At 40.4% G+C, this 20,594-nt stretch overlaps 1 protein-coding gene across 4 annotated transcripts; it reads right to left on the bottom strand.

Moving 5' to 3' along the window:
• Positions 1-247: 247 nt before the first annotated feature.
• Positions 248-19,053, bottom strand: CHRNA6 (cholinergic receptor nicotinic alpha 6 subunit). 4 transcript variants are annotated; one of them, XM_038559227.1, is made up of 7 exons: positions 18,609-19,053; positions 18,137-18,194; positions 16,711-16,850; positions 5,978-6,022; positions 3,867-3,976; positions 2,784-3,762; positions 248-1,413 (listed from the first exon to the last, which is right to left on the bottom strand). In XM_038559227.1, exons 2-7 carry the CDS (start codon positions 18,168-18,170, stop codon positions 1,282-1,284), a joined length of 1,440 nt encoding a protein of 479 aa, XP_038415155.1. In that variant the 5' UTR covers positions 18,171-18,194; positions 18,609-19,053; the 3' UTR covers positions 248-1,281. The 4 variants fall into 4 exon arrangements, with proteins under 4 accessions (XP_038415155.1, XP_038415154.1, XP_038415156.1 ...); XM_038559226.1 differs by lacking the exon at positions 18,137-18,194 and having other exon boundaries at positions 18,609-19,052; XM_038559228.1 differs by lacking the exon at positions 18,137-18,194 and having other exon boundaries at positions 16,711-16,788; positions 18,609-18,641.
• Positions 19,054-20,594: the final 1,541 nt, after the last annotated feature.

The raw sequence follows: 20,594 nt of genomic DNA, 5'->3' as shown, positions 1-20,594 counted from the left end.
CCCTTTCCGTGTATTCAGTAAACTTTTATCTCCTTTGTTCTGACTCGGGTGAAGTCTCTCACCACCTGTGCCACCGACCTCCATGGATGGGGACACCCCACATTCAAGACTATGTAACATCATGGAGAAATACTGCTGACATGTTTTGAGAAAACAGCAAAATACAAAATTGAAAGGTATAATTGAAGTGTGCATTCATTACATGTGTGATTAGGCAAGGACGAGATGGGAAAAGACAAAAAAGAAATTAGTTCCTTTGTTAGGTAGATTTATTTTTTTTTTCTGCTTTGAAAGACATTTTTATTGTTACAATAATATTTATACAACAAATATGAAGATAAAGATAGAGTAGAATGAAACAGAATTCCCAAAGTGTTCCTTCTCAGAAAAGGTTTTGCTCCACAAGGTACCAGATCACAATTTCTTAAAGAAGAAATAACTTTATTTGCAGTCTCGGCTACAACGGACCAGTGGAAACAGCTGACCAGAGCAGCCACCTCTTTGACCCACAGCAGAGGCTGCCACACATTTATGTGGCAACACTACATCATGCTCTCCTACTCTGGCTGCTGTAGTTACATTCCCCACGCGATACCTGGTCCTGGAGATCTTTGTGTTTATGACTTTTCCTCAAAAGCTGCAAGCACTTGGGGACAGAACCTATTTCTGTTGCCCTTGCAATGCCTAGTACAGTGCTGGGTTACCACTCAAGTTTCTTGCCAGATGAGTGCTAATTAGATGCAGCCTGCTGAGAGAGACCCTGATGACCCGCTATTATTTTTTGCTAATTAATATATCAAATAATGTTGACATGCATGAGTACATTCCAGAGGCATGCATAAGAAGGCAGGCGTATAATAATTCCCAAGCGCTGCAGATGCCAGCAAGGTACGAGCTCCAGTGTTTCATGTCTGGATGGTAAGCAATAAACTGGAGGTACAAGAGCACCCCATTTTAGCGTGGTTTGGTGTTCCTTACATGGGTCACTGTATTATGGATCACTCGTGTCCCTGGAAGTCGAACATGTACAGAGAAGAGAAGCCTGTGGATGCTGCCAGCTTCGGACTCCAGTGTTATAAAACATCTTCGAGTACTCCTCTGTGCTACAAAGGAGGGCATTCAGCCTCCTAATCTGTAACAAAGTCCTCTTTTTTTCCATCTAGTCGTCAGCTTCAGTAGATGGGGGACTTGGATGGAAAACTATGTCGCTTTCCTTACAGCAGGGAGCATAGAACAAATATAGCATCTGTAAGTTTCAAAAGGTAAAAGGAAAATACATCCTTAGGACTTTCCTGTGTTCCCCAGCAGTGGTTGTAGAAATAGCCCTGCAGTTCCAAACACACAGACAAATATAAACACCCAAAGAAATACTCTGTCTACCACCATGGCTACGTACTTCCAGTCATCTTCAACCTGAAAGGCAAACAAAAAGTCAAAACAATTAAAAAAAAAAAAAAAGGAAACCATAGGGGATGTGTTTTGTCTCATAAATAAGCTGCTTTCTTTTCAAAGAAGACTTCCCTGGCAATTTTTAAAGCAAACATAATTTTATCGTGGTTAACTCGTGTTTCCTATATAGTTCACAGAACTTTTGTCTGAAGAGAGTGGATGCACATGCCCCTCTAGTGCCTCGTGCAGATGGCTACAGAGTTAGCAGGATCACCCAGAGCACAAAGGACTTTTCCTGCAAAAAGCATTCCCAAGAAAACCACTCGGATAGCTCAATTTTTGCCATTGGCACCACTGGATATTCTGACCCCTTGGCAAGTCTAGGGAAATGGGTTTGAGACAGGGGTGCAGGATGGGAGAAATGATGGAGGGCCCTCTTATCAGGAATAGGCAGCTCTCTAGCCCTCAAAGTCATGCTAGCTATGGAGAATTCATTGCTTTTCTCATGTCCTTCCAGTTTCTAACCTCCAAATTCTTATGCCTCCAATTTATGGCTGAGACTTAGTCTCAGGTTGTGTCTTGAGGGCCCTACCAGATGATGTTTAAGACAACAATAACCCCTTGATTTTATGAAGGTGTCACCATGATGCATCCCCCCACCCCCTGCCTTGTGACTCACAGTCACAGTATCCTCCCCTGCACCAACAGAGCGGACTTCAGGTCTCAAGACATCCTTTCACTAGGAGATATGAATGCCGACAACTGCAGTATGAGGTCAAACCCTGACACCTGGCACAAATTTTCAGATGCCCGAAGCTAGTCATCCTTATGCTATGGAAAACTGGCATGATTTCCTTGAGCTCTCTCTTTGGAGAATGGGGGAGGTCCATGCTGCTATCATTAGACTCTGGGCAACAAAAGCAGAATATGTTGATGCTAAAAATATCCCTGAGGCTCCTTCAATCTACACCTAGATCCCTCTCCAGTAGAATAAGTGGGATTGGAATTGCAGAAGACTCACTCCCCTCTCCCAGCACTCTCAGGCTGCAGGCTGCTGTGCAGTTGGTTCTCCTGCCCTGGAGGCAGATCTTCCCATTCACCCTTCCCTCTGCCACTGTTCTTAAGAAAGAGTTTCATTAACCAAGGTTGTCCTGAATGTTTATTTTAACCAGATTTCACTGGAGTTAACATTTCAAGAGGTGGAGTTTTGTTCTGAAACTATGGTTTTTCCTAACCAACCCCTAGGCCACTTCACCCATAACTGCTTAATAACTGAGTGTCAGTAATGCTCCCTGTTCCTCTTGTAAACAGAAGTCACACTGAAGATCTGACTGGACCTACAAGTGCCTCTAAGCCCACTCTAGGTGGACAGGCTGGAGGAGCCATGTACCTACCTCCTTTGTTTCATTTTGGTTCTTCATGTTTTCTGCTATGAATTGAACACTATTAATTACATCTTCGACATCAGGCCAGTGCTCTGAATTTTCAGTCATCCATTGTAAAGACTGATGACTTAATCTTCTTTTGCTGGTGGCAAGCTCACTTGATTTATGACAGTGGCAGCATTCTTTAGGAAGTTTTGTCTCTCTGTAATTATCAAAGTTGACTTTGGTGGGCCTACTGGAAATGCCTTTGGAGTTTTTATCAGAACTCGTCTTCCTCATCTTGTCCAGAGGCCTCCTCATCATCAGGATCTGGGGTAACAGCTGGAGGAAAACCGTCTTCACCCACTTGGGCATAGTGTGTGTTGCTGGGGTGCGATAATGTATGTTCAACACAAACACAGTCACCGCAATGGACAGGGTGACAAAAATCATGGTGAACAGTAGGTACTCACCCACCAATGGGATCACAAGAGACGTGGATGGGATGGTTTCTGTGATTACCAGCAAAAACACAGTCAGAGAAAGCAGAACTGAAATACAAAGTGTCACCTTTTCACCACAATCAGAAGGAAGGTAAAAGACCAGCACAGTTAGAAATGAAATAAAGAGACAAGGGATGATGAGATTAATGGTATAAAACATTGGCAGTCTTCTAATGTAAAAAGAATAGGTTATATCTGTGTATATCTCCTCACAACAGTTGTATTTTATATCATGTTTGTAGCCAGAAGCATCAACAATTTCCCATTCACTGTTTTCCCAAAAATCATTCATGTCTACTTTAGATCCAATGATTAGAAGATCAATTTCAGCTTTGTCATAGGTCCAAGAACCAAATTTCAGGGAACAATTTTGATGATCAAAAGGGAAAAAAGTGATATCCATAGGACAGGAACTCTTGAAAATAGCCGGTGGAGTCCAGATTATCATGCCATCATATTTAAGAAGAGCTTTTGTCTTGCCTTCCACTTGAAAGTCACCAACAGCACTGCAAAGTAAACCAGACACCATTTAGTAACACCCCTTTTGCTGTGGGTAGGCATGTACTGAAGGCAACTTTAGAAAGAGATTACTGTTGCCAGAAGCCCATACTTGTTGTAGAGGACAATGTCAGGCTTCCAGATTCTATCCGCAGGAACACGAAGAGTCTCAATGCCATCATATTCCATTGGGTTCCAGCGCAATTTATAGTCATTCCAGATCTAAAGGCAAAAGTCAGTTGAATAAAAAAATTTTAGTGACTTTATTCCAATATTAATTCCATGTTGGTTTAGCAGGTTTTTTTGGAAAAAGTAAGTTCTTATTTAACGAGTACATTGGAGGGGCACCTAGCTGGCTCAGTTGGTAGAGCATGACTCTCGGTCTCAGCGTCATGAGTTCAAGACCCACACTGGGCATGGAGCCTAGTTAAAAAAAAAAAAAAAAAAAAAAAAACAAAGAATACATTGGTTTCTATCAAAAGCTAGGAGATTAGGGATGCCTGGGTGGCTCAGCAGTTGAGCATCTGCCTTTGGCTCAGGGCATGATCCCAGGATCCCAGGACTGAGTCCCTCATCGGAGTCCCCACAGGGAGCCTGCTTCTCCCTCTGCCCATGTCTCTGCCTCTCTCTGTGGGCCTCTCATGAATAAAGAAATAAAATCTTAAGAAAAAAGAAACTTAAAAAAAAAGGTTGGGAGGTTAAATCCATGGAGGATAGGGTGCTAGGAAAGAAACAAACAATCCAATCATGAAATGGGCAAAAGACATGAACAGGAATCTCACAGAGGAAGACATAGACATGGCCAACAAGCACATGAGAAAATGCTCTGCATCACTTGCCATCAGGGAAATACAAATCAAAACCGCAATGAGATACCACCTCACACTAGTGAGAATGGGGAAAATTAACAAGGCAGGAAACCAAAAATGTTGGAGAGGATGCGGAGAAAAGGGAACCCTCTTGCACTGTTGGTGGGAAAACTGTGTGGAGGTTCCTCAAAGAGTTAAAAATAGACCTGCCCTACGACCCAGCAATTGCACTGCTGGGGATTTACCCCAAAGATACAGATGCAATGAAACGCCGGGACACCTGCACCCTGGTGTTTATAGAAGCAATGTCCACAATAGCCAAACTGTGGAAGGAACTTTGGTGTCCATCGGAAGATGAATGGATAAAGAGGATGTGGTCTATGTATACAATGGAATATTACTCAGCCATTAGAAATGACAAATACCCACCATTTGCTTCGATGTGGATGGAACTGGAGGGTATTATGCTGAGTGAAATAAGTCAATCGGAGAAGGACAAACATTAATGGTCTCATTCATTTGGGGAATATAAATAATAGTGAAAGAGAATAGAGGGGAAGGGAGAAGAAATGAGTAGGAAATATCAGAAAGGGAGACAGAACATGGAAGTCTCCTAACTCTGGGAAACAAACTAGGGGTGGTGAAATGGGAGGAGGGCGGGGGGTGGGGGTGACTGGTTGGCGGGCACTGAGGGGGGCACTTGACGGGATGAGCACTGGGTGTTATTTTGTATGTTGGCAAATTGAACACCAATAAAAAATAAATTTATTATAAAAAAAAGGATAGGGTGCTAGGTAGCTGAGCTGATTTTGGCAAATATGACTTAAATAATTAGCTATTGATTATTAGCTGGCTAAGGTTATAAATTCAACTTCTGTGTTCCACAGACTATATTCACACTGGAGTAGCAACTCATTTCTAATATTAAAAAAATAGTTCAAGTGTACCATGATGAATTTGTTACAAAGTCTGCATAAAAGATTAAGACAAGAAGGAAAAATGAAATAGTATAACTGATAAAACCAGCTGGTGGGACTCTAACCCACAAGCTCTCATAGTCAGTTCCTGACTTCCCCCTGGTGCAGCAGGATCAAAGAGCTGGCAAGCATCTGACTCTGGGGCTCAAGTTACAGATATAAATAGGAGACCTGAGGCAGAAACCAGAAGGGACAGGTCTCTATGTCCCAGAGAACTTTATCACTACGTTTCAGCACCTGTGCTGTGTTTCAGCACATCAAGAAGCTGTTTCAGAGCTGACCTTTAGGCTTTGGAAACAGATAGATAGTATTTTATGCTCCATCATAAGCTAGAGATGGAAAGAGGGAATGTTAGTGGAATTTATCCAGTAGACATTGTTAGCCTGGCACATGAGTAAGATAGGTCCAAGGGAAGGACACATAATGCAGACACATACGTGACGTAGCCACAGATTGGTTTCCATGATCTGGTTTACTTCATCCTGGAAAAAAGAAATAACATTTTTAGCCTTAAATGTACTTGCTAATAAATGTACTTGCTAATAATGGATCTTAGAACAATAATTACAATGGAAGAGAGCCAAATCTGAGTTATTCATACTAACGGAGGAAAACAAAACCTAAAAAGTCAACTTATAAAATGCAACCAGAAATATATTTTCACATCTCATTCCAACCATGTTCACTTTGAAAGAAACTGTGGCTTAAAAACTGTCTTTCAAATCAGATTTAAGTCTCACGTCTTCTGTGAAGCCTTTCTGATCTCCATAGCTCATAAGGTTTCTGATTCCATGAAAGGAGGAAGAGAAGGGACTGTGGGAAGAAGGGAGGGGTAGTACTGCAGATGGTGATAGCTATCAGAACTTGGTTCATTGTTTTTACCATCTTCTTCCCAGTCCTTGGAAACCTCCCTTCCTCAGCTGTGCTCAGCACTCTCCAGGCTCTGAGTGCTGAGCCCAATTGCCCCTTGAAATGTGAGCCTCAGCTTACCATGCGGTTTCCACCTGGGACCTGCCACTCTGATGCACCACATCCCAATTCTCATTCAAGCCATACTGATTTCTTCAATCATTCATTACTCAAGTATTTATTGAGTACTGTGTGCTCTATAAATGCCGGGAATTTAGACACATGAAGGTAGGGGATTTTTCCATCCTGTTTACTGCTAAACTATTAATTGGAGAGACAAAAATTCAATAATAGATATATAATATAATGTATGACAGTTATAAGTCCTATGAAGAAAAATAAAGAGGGATAGAGGGGTGTGTTTGTGCATACATACACACATACACAAGCACACACACAAGCAAACACATCTGTTTGAGACAGAATGATGAAAGAAGGCTTCTCTGAGGAGATAGATTAAACAAGTTCCTAAATGGCCTGAAGACAGTCATGGAGCTATCTGGAATAAAACATTTCAAGCCAATATACCAAATATAGTATGCTCCTAAGCAACTACCAGGCTTCAGTGGGAAAACTACTGAAGACATATTCAGGACCTTCAGCAAACTTACAACACAACTGCTTGGATATTAGGTATTGGGTATTCCCAGTGGCCAGCAGTAGGTTCCCAAAACTTACCAACCAGGGTGCCCAGGTGGCTCAGTCGGTTAAGTGACTGCCTTCACCTCAGGTCATGATCTCAGAGTCCTAGCCTGGGATTGAGGCCCCCATTCCCCTACCCTGTCAACCTCCCTGCTAAGCAGGGAGTCTGCTTCTCCCTCTCCCTCTCCCTTTCCCCATCGCTTGTGCACACACTCTCTCTCCCTTCTCTCTTTCTAAAATAAATAAATAAAATCTTAAAAAATAAAACAACTTACCAACCTTGCTTTACAAGACACATGGACACCTTTCATGTCAAATGAATTCAACTGTGGTTGACAGAATTATAGCCAGGACTCAGACATTAACCTGCTCTTTTTCACTGAGCTGCTCTGTTGTTCTCTACTCCCCCTGCTAAGTTTCCTCCTTCGAATGGGTTTGCGTCAAATAATGGTAAGCTTCAGTGTTTTAAAAGGTCAACAAAAAGACTTACATTTATGGTTTCCTATTAGCCAGGAACAGAAAAAAAAAAAAAAAAGGAGTAGAGAGCTATACTTATCCATTGGCCAAGCAGTCCATGGCTGGTGCCTTCTGCTCATGAGAAGGTCTTGTTGTGACCTATGGATTCCATCCAGTGGAGGCCATGTCAATAAACCATTGGCTGTCAATCAAAAATGGACTAACTATGCAATCCAGAAAGGCCTCAGGGGTAAATATCATAAGCATCTTCCAAAGACTGCATTCCCTCTATATACTAGTATACTGTGTTTACAGAACTAGTGTATACTGTGAACTAGTGCATCGTGTTCAAATAGTTAAAATCTGTTGGCAATATTGTCCTGACAATATCCCTGTCTTCCACCAAAACTTCTATAGGCTAGTAAAGCTCAATGTGGTGTGGACATCTTCAGGGGTGTCAGCCAACTTTCTTGTGAATGAGGACTTTTTCTGGCAAGTCTTGTTCTCCATCCAATTCCATACCACACTGATGGTCATGGGTAGTATCATCAGAGAGCCCAGCTGAAAGAGGCCAGAGATCCACAATACCATTCACGTTGCTGGGACCATTGCCCTATATCTCTTTCTTGGGAAAATAAATTAGTTGGCACCCTGCCTGAATTAAAGGATTGGAGTTACAATTTCAAACTGATTAGGCTCTGAGCAGCAGAGATTGAGATCAGAAAAGCCAGGTGGACTACACTTTCAAGGCCTTTAAGTTTGTCATTTCAGATATGTGAGGCCATCGAAACACTAGGGGCTTTGTCTTGGATCTCTGTTGGGAGCACAGCAGGAGTACTCTTACACTGAAAGATCATCTATCCAGAAAACTTTGTGGCCAGTATCATTCTGTATGGCAGCAAATACACTTCCATACAGAGGAGCAAAAGGCCTAGAGACTTTGAGAAGGAAGTTGATGATTGTGCGTCCTTGTTGTACTGCATCACAGAGCTATTCCCAGGGCTCACTGTGGCTCAATGACAACAATGTATATGGTCCACAGGGGCTTCTGGTGCCCCAAATGAGACCAGGTAGCTTATAATACACCAATAAGAATGGCTACATTAATGTCTGACAAAGTAGACTTCAGAAAAAAATGATTACTATGGACAAAGAAAGACATTACATAGTGCTTGAAGGATAAATTCACCAGGAAGGCATATGATCCTAATTGTATACACACCAAACAATGAAACAAAAATTGGTAAAGCTGAAAGAAGGAATAAATCCCTAATTATAGCTGAAGACTTCAACACTTCCTCTCTCAGCAACCTATAGAATACTAGACAGAAAATTGGCAAAAATATAGATCTGAAGAATACAATCAACAGGACCCAACTGACATATATAGAATCAAAATAGCAGAATACATAAATTTTTCAAGTATGTGTGGAATATTAACCAGATAAATCATATTTTTCATTTTTATTAAATATTTTATTTATTCATTCATAGAGACACACAGAGAGAGGCAGAGATACAGGCGGAGGGAGAAGCAGGCTCCATGCAGGGAGCCTGACACAGGACTCGATCCTGGGTCCCCAGGATCACACGCCAGGTGTAGGTGGCACTAAACTGCTGTGCCACCAGAGCTGCCCATAATTTTTAAAAGATTTTATCTATTTATCCATGAGTGATGCACAGAGAGAGAGAGAGAGAGAGGCAGAGACACAGACAGAGGGAGAAACAGGCCTCATGAGGGGATCCCGACGTGGGACTTGATCTCAGGACCCCTGATCATGCCCTGGACCGAAGGCGGCGCTAGACCGCTGAGCTACCCGGGCTGCCCGATAAATCATATTTTTATCATGGGCCATAAAATAAACCTCATAAACTTAAAAGAATTGAAACCATACAGTGTGTTTTCTGACTATAATGGAATCAAACTAGAAATCAATAACAAAAAGACAACAGGAAAATCTCTAAACCCACAAGAATTAAACAATAGACTTCTAAATAATACATAGGTCAAAGAAGATGTCTCAAAGGAGGGTTTTTTTTTTAAGATTTTATTATTTTTATTTCTTTATTTGAGAGAAAGAGTGTGTGTATCACCGTGTGAGTAGGGGAAAGTGCAGAGGGAGAAGAAGAAAGAGAATCCCCAGCAGACTCCACAGCGAACATGGAGCCCTGGGCAGGGCTTGATCTTATGACCCTGAGATCATGACTTAAGCCAAAATCAAGAGGCAGACACTTGGGGCGTCTGCCTTTAGCTCAGGTCATGATCCCGAGATCCTGGGATCAAGTCCCACATCAGGCTCCCCAGAAGGATCCTGCTTCTCTCTCTGCCTATGTCTCTGCCTTTCTTTCTGTGTCTCTCATGAGTAAACAAATAAAATATACATTAAAAAAATCAGACACTTAACCGAGTTACCCAGGTGCCTCTCAAAGGAGATTTTTAAAAATACATAGAACAGAATGAAAATGAAAATACAACATACCAAAACATGAAGGACATAGCTTAGAACAGTGCTGAAAATAAAATTATAGCATGATATGCTTACACTAGAAATAAGGCCTCAAATCAATAATCCAAGTTTCTACTTCAAGAAATTAGAAAAAGAAGCACAAAATAAATCCCAAAGCAAGCTTAAGGAAGGAAAAATAAAGATAAGAGTAGAAAATTTGGGATACCAGGCTGGCTCAGTCATTGAAACATGCAAGTCTTGATGTAGAGAATAAATAAGTAAACAAACAAACAAACTTTTTTTAACAAGAGTAGACATCAAAATTAAAAAGGAAAACAAAAGGCTGAGTCTTTGGAGGAGAAACAACAAAATTGAGGAATTTGTAGCAAGATTGACAAAAATAAAAACAGAGAAGACACAACTCACCAACATCAAGAATAAAACAGGAGCTATCACTTCAGATCCTGTAGCCATTACAAAGAATAGACAATACTATAAACAATTTTATCATACACTCAAAAATTTCTAAAAAGTGGACTAAAACCTCAAAAGCCACAAACTATCCAAATTCAAAGAAAATGAAATTGACAGTCTGAATAGTCTATGGCCATTTTTAAAAATTGAATTTATAGTTAAAAACCTCTGGAAAAGAAGTATCTAGACCGAGTAAGTTTCCCTGGAGAATTCTACCAACCAGGTAAAGAATTAATATTAATTTTACACAATCTTTTCCAGAATGTAGAAGAGGATGGAACAATTCTAAACATTTTTTATGAAGTATTATCCAAACACAAAACCCAAAGACAGTACAAAAAAAGAAAATTACAGATCAATATCTGTCACAAACCCATCAATAAAGTATTAGCAAACTGATTCTAACAATATATAAAAAGTTATACACCAGGACACCTGGGTGGCTCAGTGGTTGACCGTCTGCCTTCGGCTCCCTGTGTGATCCCAGGGTCCTGAGATCAAGTCCCACATCTGGCTCCTTGCACGGAGCCTCCTTCTCCCTCAGCCTCTGTCTCTGCCTCTCTCTCTGTGTCTCTCATGAATAACTAAATAAATCTTTTTTTAAAAAGTTATATACCATGACTAAATGAGATGTAAGGCTGGTTCAACACTCAAAAATCAATCAGTGTAAGTTACCATATCAACAAGGTAAAGAAGAAAAATTATGTGATTATATCAATTGATGCAGAAAAAGCATTTGGCAAAAATTCAACATCAGCTTATGACAAAAATTCGTTGAAAACTGGGAATAGGGATCCCTGGGTGGTGCAGTGGTTTAGCGCCTGCCTTTGGCCCAGGGCGCGATCCTGGAGACCTGGGATCAAATCCCACATCGGGCTCCCGGTGCATGGAGCCTGCTTCTCCCTCTGCCTATGTCTCCACCTCTCTCTCTCTCTCAATGTGTGACTATCATAAATAAATAAAATAAAAAAAAAAAAAAGAAAACTGGGAATAAAGGAGAATTTCCTCAGCTTGATGAAAACCTCCATAAAAATGCTACAGCTATCATTATACTAAATTGTAAAAAGTTGACTGCTTTTTCCTTAAGATTGAGAACAAGGCAAAGATGTTCATTTTCACCGTTTTACTCAATACAGTACTAGAAATTCTAGTCAATGCAATAAGACAAGAAAAAGAGGAAAAAAGCACAGATTGGAAAGAAAGAAAGAAAGAAAGAAAAAAACTATATTTGCATATGACATGGTTGCCTACATAGAAAATCCCATGGAATTTATAAAAATATTGAAACTAAAAAAATACTGATATTAATAAGTAAGTTCAGCAAAATCTCATGACATAAGATCAATAGACAAAAAATTCAATTTCCATATAATAAGAATGAACATAGAGAAACCAAAATTAAAAGCACGTTATTTTCAATTGCTTCAAATAAAACAAAATACTTACATATGTACACAATAATACATGAATAGGATCTGTGTACTGAAAATTACAAAATGCTGATAAAAAAAGGGCTAAGTGGAGAAATATCTTGCATTCACGGGTTGGAAGACTCAACAAAGTAAATATGCCACTTCTCCCCAAATTAATTTATAGATGTGGTACAATTCCTTTCAAAATCCCAGCAAAGCTTTTTGTATACATAGGCAGCTTATTCTATAAGGCTTAGGCCCTAGAATAGCTAATATAATTTTGACAAAGAAGAATAAGGTGGCAGGAATCACTTTGACCAATATTAAGACTTACTGGGTGCCTGAGTGACTCAGCCATTAAGCATCTTCCATCAGCTCAGGTCATGATCCTAGAGTCCAGGAATCGAGACCCCACATCAGGCTCCCTGCTCAGCGGGGAGTCTGCTTCTCCCTCTCCTCCTGTCCCCACCCCCACTCCTGCATGTGTGCTCTCTTTCTCTTTCTCTCAAATAAATAATTAAAATATTTAAAAATAAAAAACATAAAAAACAAGACTTACTATACAGTTACAGTAATCAAGACTGTGTGGTATTGGTGGAGGGTTAGTCATATAGATTAATGGAATGGAATAGAGGACCCTGAAGTAGATCCATACAAATATGCTCAACTGATTTTTCACAGAGGTACACAAGCAACTTAATGGAAAAAGGATAGCCTTTTCAACAAATGACACTGGAGCAACTAGACACCACAGACCAAAAAAAAAAAAAAAAGAGAGAGAGAGAGAGAGAGAGAGAAGGACCAAGCCTCGCATTTTTTTTTAAAGAGAGGCAGAGGGATCCCTGGGTGGCGCAGCGGTTTAGCGCCTGCCTTTGGCCCACGGCGTGATCCTGGAGACCCGGGATCCAATCCCACGTCGGGCTCCGGGTGCATGGAGCCTGCTTTTCCCTCTGCCTATGTCTCTGCCTCTCTCTCTCTTTCTCTCTCTCTCTCTCTGTGTGTGTGACTATCATAAATAAATAAACATTTAAAAATAAATAAATAAAAATAAAGAGAGGCAGAGAAACAGGCTCCATGCAGGGAGCCCAGTGTGGGACTTGATCCAGGCAACCCGGATCATGCCCTGAGCCAAAGGCAGATGCTCAATCACTGAGCCACCCAGGCATCCCTAAGCCTCAGATTTTATACAAAAATTAAAAATTAACTCAAAATGGATCACAGTCTTAAAAAAATAGAGCTTTAAGAAAAAAAATAAAAGAAAATCTCTGGGATCTGCTTAACACCAAAAGCACAACACATAAAAGGAAAAATTTATAAACTGGACCTCATCAAAATGGAAAAGTTTGAGTGAAAGCCCACATGAAAAAGATGAAAAAAGAAGCTACAAACTAGGGTAAAATACAACTGACCCTTGAATACACAGGTTTGAACTGTGCAGATCCACTTATATAGAGAATTTTTATAGCACTGTGCTATAAATGTATTTTCTCTTTCTTATGATTTTCTTAATAACATTTTATTTTCTCTTACTCTATTGTAAGAATACAGAATATAACACCCTTAATATACAAAATACATGTTAATCAAGTGTTATCAGTAAAGCTTCAGGTCAACAGTAGACTACTAGTAGTTAGATTTTGGGAAGTCAAAAGTTATATGAAGAATTTTGACTGTGCTAGGCGCTAGTGCCCCTAACCCCTGCATTATTTAAAGGTCAACTGTATTTACAAACCACATATCTGGCAAAGCATTAGCATCTAGAATATAGCAAGAACTGTTAACACTGGACAGTTAAAAAAAATCAAACAATTCAATTAGAAAATGGGCAAAAAACCATGAACAAATATTTCACCAAAGAGCATATACAGATGGCAAATTAGCACATGAAAAGATCGTCTATGTCATTAGTCATTAGGAAAATGCATATTAAAACTGCAATGAGAGGGATCCCTGGGTGGCGCAGCGGTTTGGCGCCTGTCTTTGGCCCAGGGCCCGATCCTGGAGACCCGGGATCGAATCCCACATCGGGCTCCGGGTGCATGGAGCCCGCTCCTCCCTCTGCCTGTGTCTCTGCCTCTCTCTCTGTGTGACTATCATAAATAAATAAAAATTAAAAAAAATAATAAAAATAAAAAAAAATAAAACTGCAATGAGATATCATTATATACCTATTAGAATGCCTAAAATAAAAAAAAAAAAACACCAAATATTGGTGAAGATGCAAATAAACTGGATCACTTATATATTGCTGGCAGGAATGTAAAAGGATAGATTCACTCTGGAAAGCATCCTGGCAATTTCTTTAAAAAACTAAACATGCAACTACCATATAACCCAGCAATTACACACCTGGAGATTTATCCCAGAGAAATGAAGATTTATGCTCACACAAAAACCTATACCCAAATGTTCATAGCACTTTTATTTGTAATAGAATAAAACTGGAATCAACCCAAATGTTCTTTAACCACCGAAAAGTGAAATAAACTGCAGTGCCTAAATACCACACAGCACCAAGAAGAAATGAACTATTGATACAGTCGACAACTGGGATGAGTTTCCAGAAAAACCAATCCCACAAGATTACATACTTTATGATTCCATTTTTATATAACTTTCTTGAAATGACAAAATTTTTAAAATAGAAGACACATTAGTGGTTGCCACTGGGAAAACTGGGCAAAGTGTACAAAGGATCTTTCTATTATTTTCTTTTTTTTTAAGATTGTATTTATTTATTCATAGAGACACAGAGAGAGAGAGGCAGAGGCACAGGCAGAGGGAGAAGCAGGCTCCATGCAGGGAGCCTGATGTGGGACTCGATCCTGGGTCTCCAGGATCAGGCCCTGGGCTGCAGGTGGTGCTAAACCGCTGTGCAACCGGGGCTGCCCAGGATCTTTCTATTATTTCTTACAATTGCATTTGAACCTACAGTTATTTCAGTAAATAAAAATTCAAGTCTTCCTTACATTTCCCAAGTCTCCCTTACAGCTAGAGGTTGTCAGTGAACCAGGAAGCAGAGGATGTTAGTAGGGTTAGTAGGACTTCTAGGAAAACCCCTCAGGAAGTCACAGATGTCTGTTACATGCCCTTCTCCCTTCCTCCTGCTTATCATCAAGGATGTGAATATGATGAGCGAAAATCAGCAGTTATCTTGGACCACTTTGGCAACACTGAGGGAAGAAAGCACATGGTGAAATAGAAAGATGGAACCTTGCTCACTGTCACCAATGTATGGTTTATGCTTTAAGCATCACGGTCAATGTGATTGGCATCCCCTGAATGTTGTGCAGTGCCTAACCTGAGCAACTGAATACAGTGGAGCAATCACTAACACCATGAAGCCACCTGGTATTAATCTCCTAAACTGTTAACCTTTACATTTCTATTACATAAGAAAGAAATAAACTTGTTTTATTTAAGTCATATTTTTTAAAATCTTTGATAGCAGCCACATGCAAATGTCAAAATCTGTGTGTTGCCATCCCCACCCACCATCCTCAGAACAATGTCCTGGAAAGAAATATCAACCAAGGATTTGAAGTGATGCTGTACAGTGAAATAGAAATAGTGAAATAGTGAATAGTGAAAATTAGAACAATCCAACCACAGCAAACTATAGCTTCCAGCCAGGTAGGAAGCCAGTAACCAGTCAACACGATTTGGGGGTAGAAAGGACCAGAACAGGTACCAAATAAATATTTTTTAAGGAATGAGTAGGCCCATCTAAGCAAAATAAAATGTGTTATTTTTTTTAACCAGTATATACTGGTATATACATACTTCCAATTTGGGCCAGAAGCCAGAGAACCAGGCCAGGGGTCAGTCTCATCCACTAGGAAACATGGACTGGAGAAACATCATGGGCCCTGACTTCACATCTGTAATTAAGATCTTTCCCCAGTGAACCCTGAAAGCCTCCACTGTTTCCTAAGGGGCAAAGTCTAGGAGCACAGAGAACTCCTTCCTTATCCATAGGCTGGGACTGATGAAAGGGGCTCCCTTTGCTGTACACTGTTGTCTCAGGAGCTCTAGCTTTAGCCTCCCCCTATACTTCCTGAGCCTACCTATTCCTGGCATTTGGTCCGCAGGCCAGCTCTGCTCCCTCCTATGCCTTGGAGCCCAGAACCCTGCTCTATGTTATAATACCAGGTCCCACTACCTCCTCTCTGAGCAATTAGGACATGAAGGTTATTCAAAGGAGAGAACTGCAGTCCTCCTTGCCCTTGAACATAGCAAGAAATCCAAATTCCCGCCTGTTTTCTCACACTGGATGGAACTATATGAAAGAAGGTGATTTTCTTTTTCTTTCTTGCATAATGTAGAAGACTTAAAGCCATTCTTTTTCTATGGAGTAAAAAGAACATGAACTTTGGAGTCAGACAGGCTCAATTAAGATTGCAGTTCCACCATGTTATAGTTGTACTACCTAAGGAAGGTCACTTAACTGAGCTTCCCTCCAGCTATAAAATGCAGATGACAGCCACTAAGTGCAGACATAGTGACTGGTGCAATGGAATTAGCTCCCTTTGTATTCTCCCTTCAACTTCCCCTTCGCCTCTTTGTTTCCTAAACTGGCTCTGGAAGCACTTCCAGAGACACACTGCCTTGATGTAAGTAACTTTAACATTAGTGGTAAAGTGTCTTCTTCTCAACAGGAGGACTTCAAAGGGCCAGCACCCATGTAGATGTGCATTTGTTCGTATTTTCAAAATTTCTATATTTACCATGTGCAACAACTAGGACAGTGTTTGAGAATTGCTCTGCGACCCCCACTGCTCTCTGCAGAGTCAGGGTTCCTCCAGGAACATGTGAACTGACGGCACTTACCACATTAGCCAGCTGTGTGATGGCCACTTCAAAATGCACTGTGACGGGATCAGAAACATTTTCTACAGGCCTGATGAACTGGTTATAATGAGAAAACAGTTTGTGAAAGAGCCTCTCTTCAGATGCACAGCCTGCAGAGCCTGCATGGCCAAACAGAGGGAAGAGTTAGAGAAGCAGAGAGAGTGCTCACAGGGGTGGGGAAGGTTCTGGCAGCTTCCATCACCAAGTGACATGAGCAGTGGGGTGTCCAAGTAACTGAGCACTCCTGGCCTGCGTTCTGTCCACCCACACAGACTTGTGTGCCCGTTGTATATGCCTCTCGGGGCCTCAGTTGGTTACCTTTGCCCTGAAGATAAAAAGGGTAAAATGCCTACGTCCCATAACTATTGTGATAGCAAATAAAATAATATTGGCAAGAGCACTCGTAGAAGTCTAATACACCGCGAATATAAAGGGATAGCATGAAATCCAATTCTTGTTTATGTCACTGAGGATGACGATCTTACTGATTTGGTTATTATGGAAAAGTCCTGCCCTTTCTTGTCAAAATACTGATTCAACTACCTGTTTCTACAACAGTGAGGTATTTAGCTAGGGAAGCTTCTCCAAGCAAATTGAAATAACTAGTAATTGTATTAAGATCTTAACAAGCCATAATCCTTTTTAAAATCAGCTTTGAGTTCAATTATTCTGGAGATTTGTGTAAGTGCAAAGTTTTTAGGGCAAACAAATAGTTTCAAAAGAATTCAAATTTAGTCCTTAAATAATAGCATTTTAATCACTAAATTTTAGATAGTTTAATGTGTATGTCTGTATTCTTCCAAGAATGCATCAAAAGGAGGTTACTTGGCCTTCATGCCTTCATTTGACATAATTCATTTCATTCATACCCCTCTGTATCCCTTACAGAAGCCAAATTTGACATCTGAAGTACTATTCTACAAATTTCCCAGAGGGATTAGAAATCCCTCTGAAAGAAAGAAAATTAAAGGGACTGAAAATCAGCAAAAATGAACAAAAGGATAGCTGTTGTATCACTAAATAGTCATTTGACAAATGGACTTGGAAACACTGAAACTCTGAGATTCCAGCAGGGAAGAACAATTTTAAATGTAAAATAGCACTCTTAAAAAAATAAATAATAAATAAATAAATAAATAAATAAATAAATAAATAAATAAATAAAATAGCACTCTTGTTACCATAATCAATAAGGGTAGCAATATTTCTACATAAAACAGACAATAAACAATTCTCTCCATTACCCCATTATCCATGCCCCCCACCCGAGACAGCATAGGTAAAGCCTCCATCAGTCTTGAAGAGCAAACCCTGCAAAGCCAAAAGCACGTGGAAATGTGGTTTTCTTCAGCAGAATAGCAGCTAGCTGTTTCCAAGTCTTAACTTTTAAAATGAGTGATCTTACTCTTAGGATCCATTCCAGCACAGTAATATGACATGCTTCCCAAAACAATGATGATTACCTTCAAAATGGAAGGGTTCATGGAGTAAGTAATAGTATCAGCTAACAAATAAATCACAGCTTTAAAAAGATATATTCAATACAAATACAAGTAAGTCAGCTAAATATATCCAGAGAAAGTATGGATAGAAAACTGCATCATTATTATCACCACCAGTTTTTTAGTGGGACAATAAAATATGGTTTACAGTGTTTCATCGTCCTCTCCACCCCACCCCCTAAATCTCATGTTACATGTTAAACTTCCCCAGTAAGAAATAGATTAATTAGCAGTTATAACCGTAGTAATCCCTCTGCAGACCCTCTACATATTCAGACATAGGGCATTTCACCTGTGCTCAGTCGAGCACAACTAGAAAAGTAAACACATGTAGCCATAAAAGAGAATATGAGAAAAAACAGAAATAAGACCTACCTTTCAAGCAAGGAATGAATATACAGGAGCAGAGGCACAGACCAAAGTGAAGGAATCCCTGGCCCTTGCTGGTCAGCATGATTAAAACACACTTTGATTCCTTTTATAGTCAAAGGATTGTGGAAAACAAAGACCTTTCAGACAGCCACATGCATCAGACCTTTAAATCATTAGAGTCCCACTGCAGTCCATGTGTGTCTTCTGTGAAATAAAAACATTCACAAACCTAACACGGATGTTCCCAATATCATAAAGTGGGGCTCACACAAGGGCAAATAAAAAGGATTCAATCTGATGTCAGATGAGTCATCACTTTGCTGTCACCCTAGATCTCTTTTTGTGTAAGAACAGTGAAGGAAAGCGCCGAGGAAACGGTAGGCAGGCAGAATGGAAAACATTGCCTGGCTTAGATCTTTCTGTAGCACAGTTTGGGCAGTAATTCTTGGGGGAGAAACACTCGTTTACTGAGCCCCAAGTACAGGCACAGCATGTGCTAGGGTCCCAGGCAGTGTATTCTGATTCACCGAATTCTCTGGTTAATCAAGGCCATCCTTGTTACTAAAAAACTTACTAAAATAGGAGTTTCCTGTCTTAATAAGCATGGCTTAGAACAGGATTCATCTGATTTTGACTCCAGGGCTTTTAGTGTTTTGTCTTTCTGAGTTCAGGAATCACCATCCAGGACTAGAGATTAGGTATCTGAGAACCAGAGGGGATGAGTATGGAACACAGAATGCCACCTGGACAGCCCTATGTTTATTTCAACATCCTTGTCATCAACTGGTTTTCTTATAGGTTTCTTCTTGTCTCTATAAGTTTAGTGTCGATGGGATTCTGATGAACTGGGCCTTCTGGTCAGATTTTGTTATTGGTTAAAGAGGAGATAGGCCTACAACAAAAGGAAAAAGTGACCTCAGAATGAGAGAAAATATTTGCAACCACATGTCTGATAAGGGATTAATACTCAAAATATATAAGGAACTCCTAAAACTCAATATAAAAAAAATCCAATTAAAAAATGGGCAACGGGGGCACCTGGGTGGCTCAGAGGTTGAACATCTGCCTTAGGCCCAGCATGTGATCCCAGGGTCCTGGGATTGAGTCCCACATCAGGCTCCCTGGAAGGAGAAGCCTGCTTCTCCCTCTGCCTATGTCTCTGCCTCTCTCACTGTGTCTCTCATGAATAAATAAATAAAATATATATTTCTTCAGTTTAAAAAAGGAACTACCAGGAGCAGAGACCCACGATTTACTTGGCTCACACCTTCACAGCTACCAGAGTTGCCCCCGCCCTCAAAAGGAAGAGTAAGCGGAGCCAGTGAGAACTCTCTTCCTGATACGTGTGCCGAATAAAGTCCTAGGCAGGCCTGAGGGTCACGTGGTGACACGTGAGATAAAACCAGCAATGTGTATCGTGGGAAACTCTTTGAGGCAAAGGGCAACATGAATTGCTGGGTGGCCAACATCACACTCACATATAGAGAAGGCCAAGTGGCACAGCTGGGGCAGGTATACATCCATGGCGGCAAGATCTGCTTTCTCATTTTGTCTGACACGCTGAAAAATGTGCCCATGTTAAAGAGCATAAAAAATAAAAACCAAGGCTCAGAAGCTGGCCGGGGAAAAGCTGCTATTCTGAAGCCCCAGTTGGCTGCAAGACATGGAATGGGGTATGGAAACATCTTATAGAAGATAAATTTATCTGTCGAACAGAATTTTGTTATCTTTTCTTTTAGGTTATCTGGGTTTGGGAAGGTGTGCATGTATGTACATGTTCTAGGTTTTCATTTGACATCTTTCTCTTTAGATCAGAGTAAACTAAAATATGGTGGTGGTGGTTGGTCTATTTTCTTGGAAAAAAATAAAGAAAGAATTACCATATTATCTAGCAATTCTACTTCTAGAAATAAATTCAAAGGAAATGAAATCAGTATCTCAGGGAGATATCTGGTTTCTCTGTGATGGCAGCATTGTTCACAATAATCA

Source organism: Canis lupus, chromosome 16 (genome assembly GCF_011100685.1).
Source record: "Canis lupus familiaris isolate Mischka breed German Shepherd chromosome 16, alternate assembly UU_Cfam_GSD_1.0, whole genome shotgun sequence".
NCBI classification, from domain to species: Eukaryota; Metazoa; Chordata; class Mammalia; order Carnivora; family Canidae; genus Canis; species Canis lupus.
The sequence above is the reverse complement of the archived record's forward strand: the minus strand, read 5'-3'. Positions and strand labels throughout refer to the sequence as shown.

Bases quoted from the DNA above. Each gene is read 5' to 3' on its own strand.
- CHRNA6 (XM_038559226.1), bottom strand. From the start codon at position 18,687: ATGCTGACCAGCAAGGGCCAGGGATTCCTTCACTTTGGTCTGTGCCTC. The intron at 16,851-18,608 runs GTAGGTCTTATT...TTGGCCATGCAG, and splicing joins ATTCATTCCTTGCTTGAAAG to GCTCTGCAGGCTGTGCATCT. The intron at 3,763-3,866 runs GTATGGGCTTCT...TTTACTTTGCAG, and splicing joins GACATTGTCCTCTACAACAA to TGCTGTTGGTGACTTTCAAG.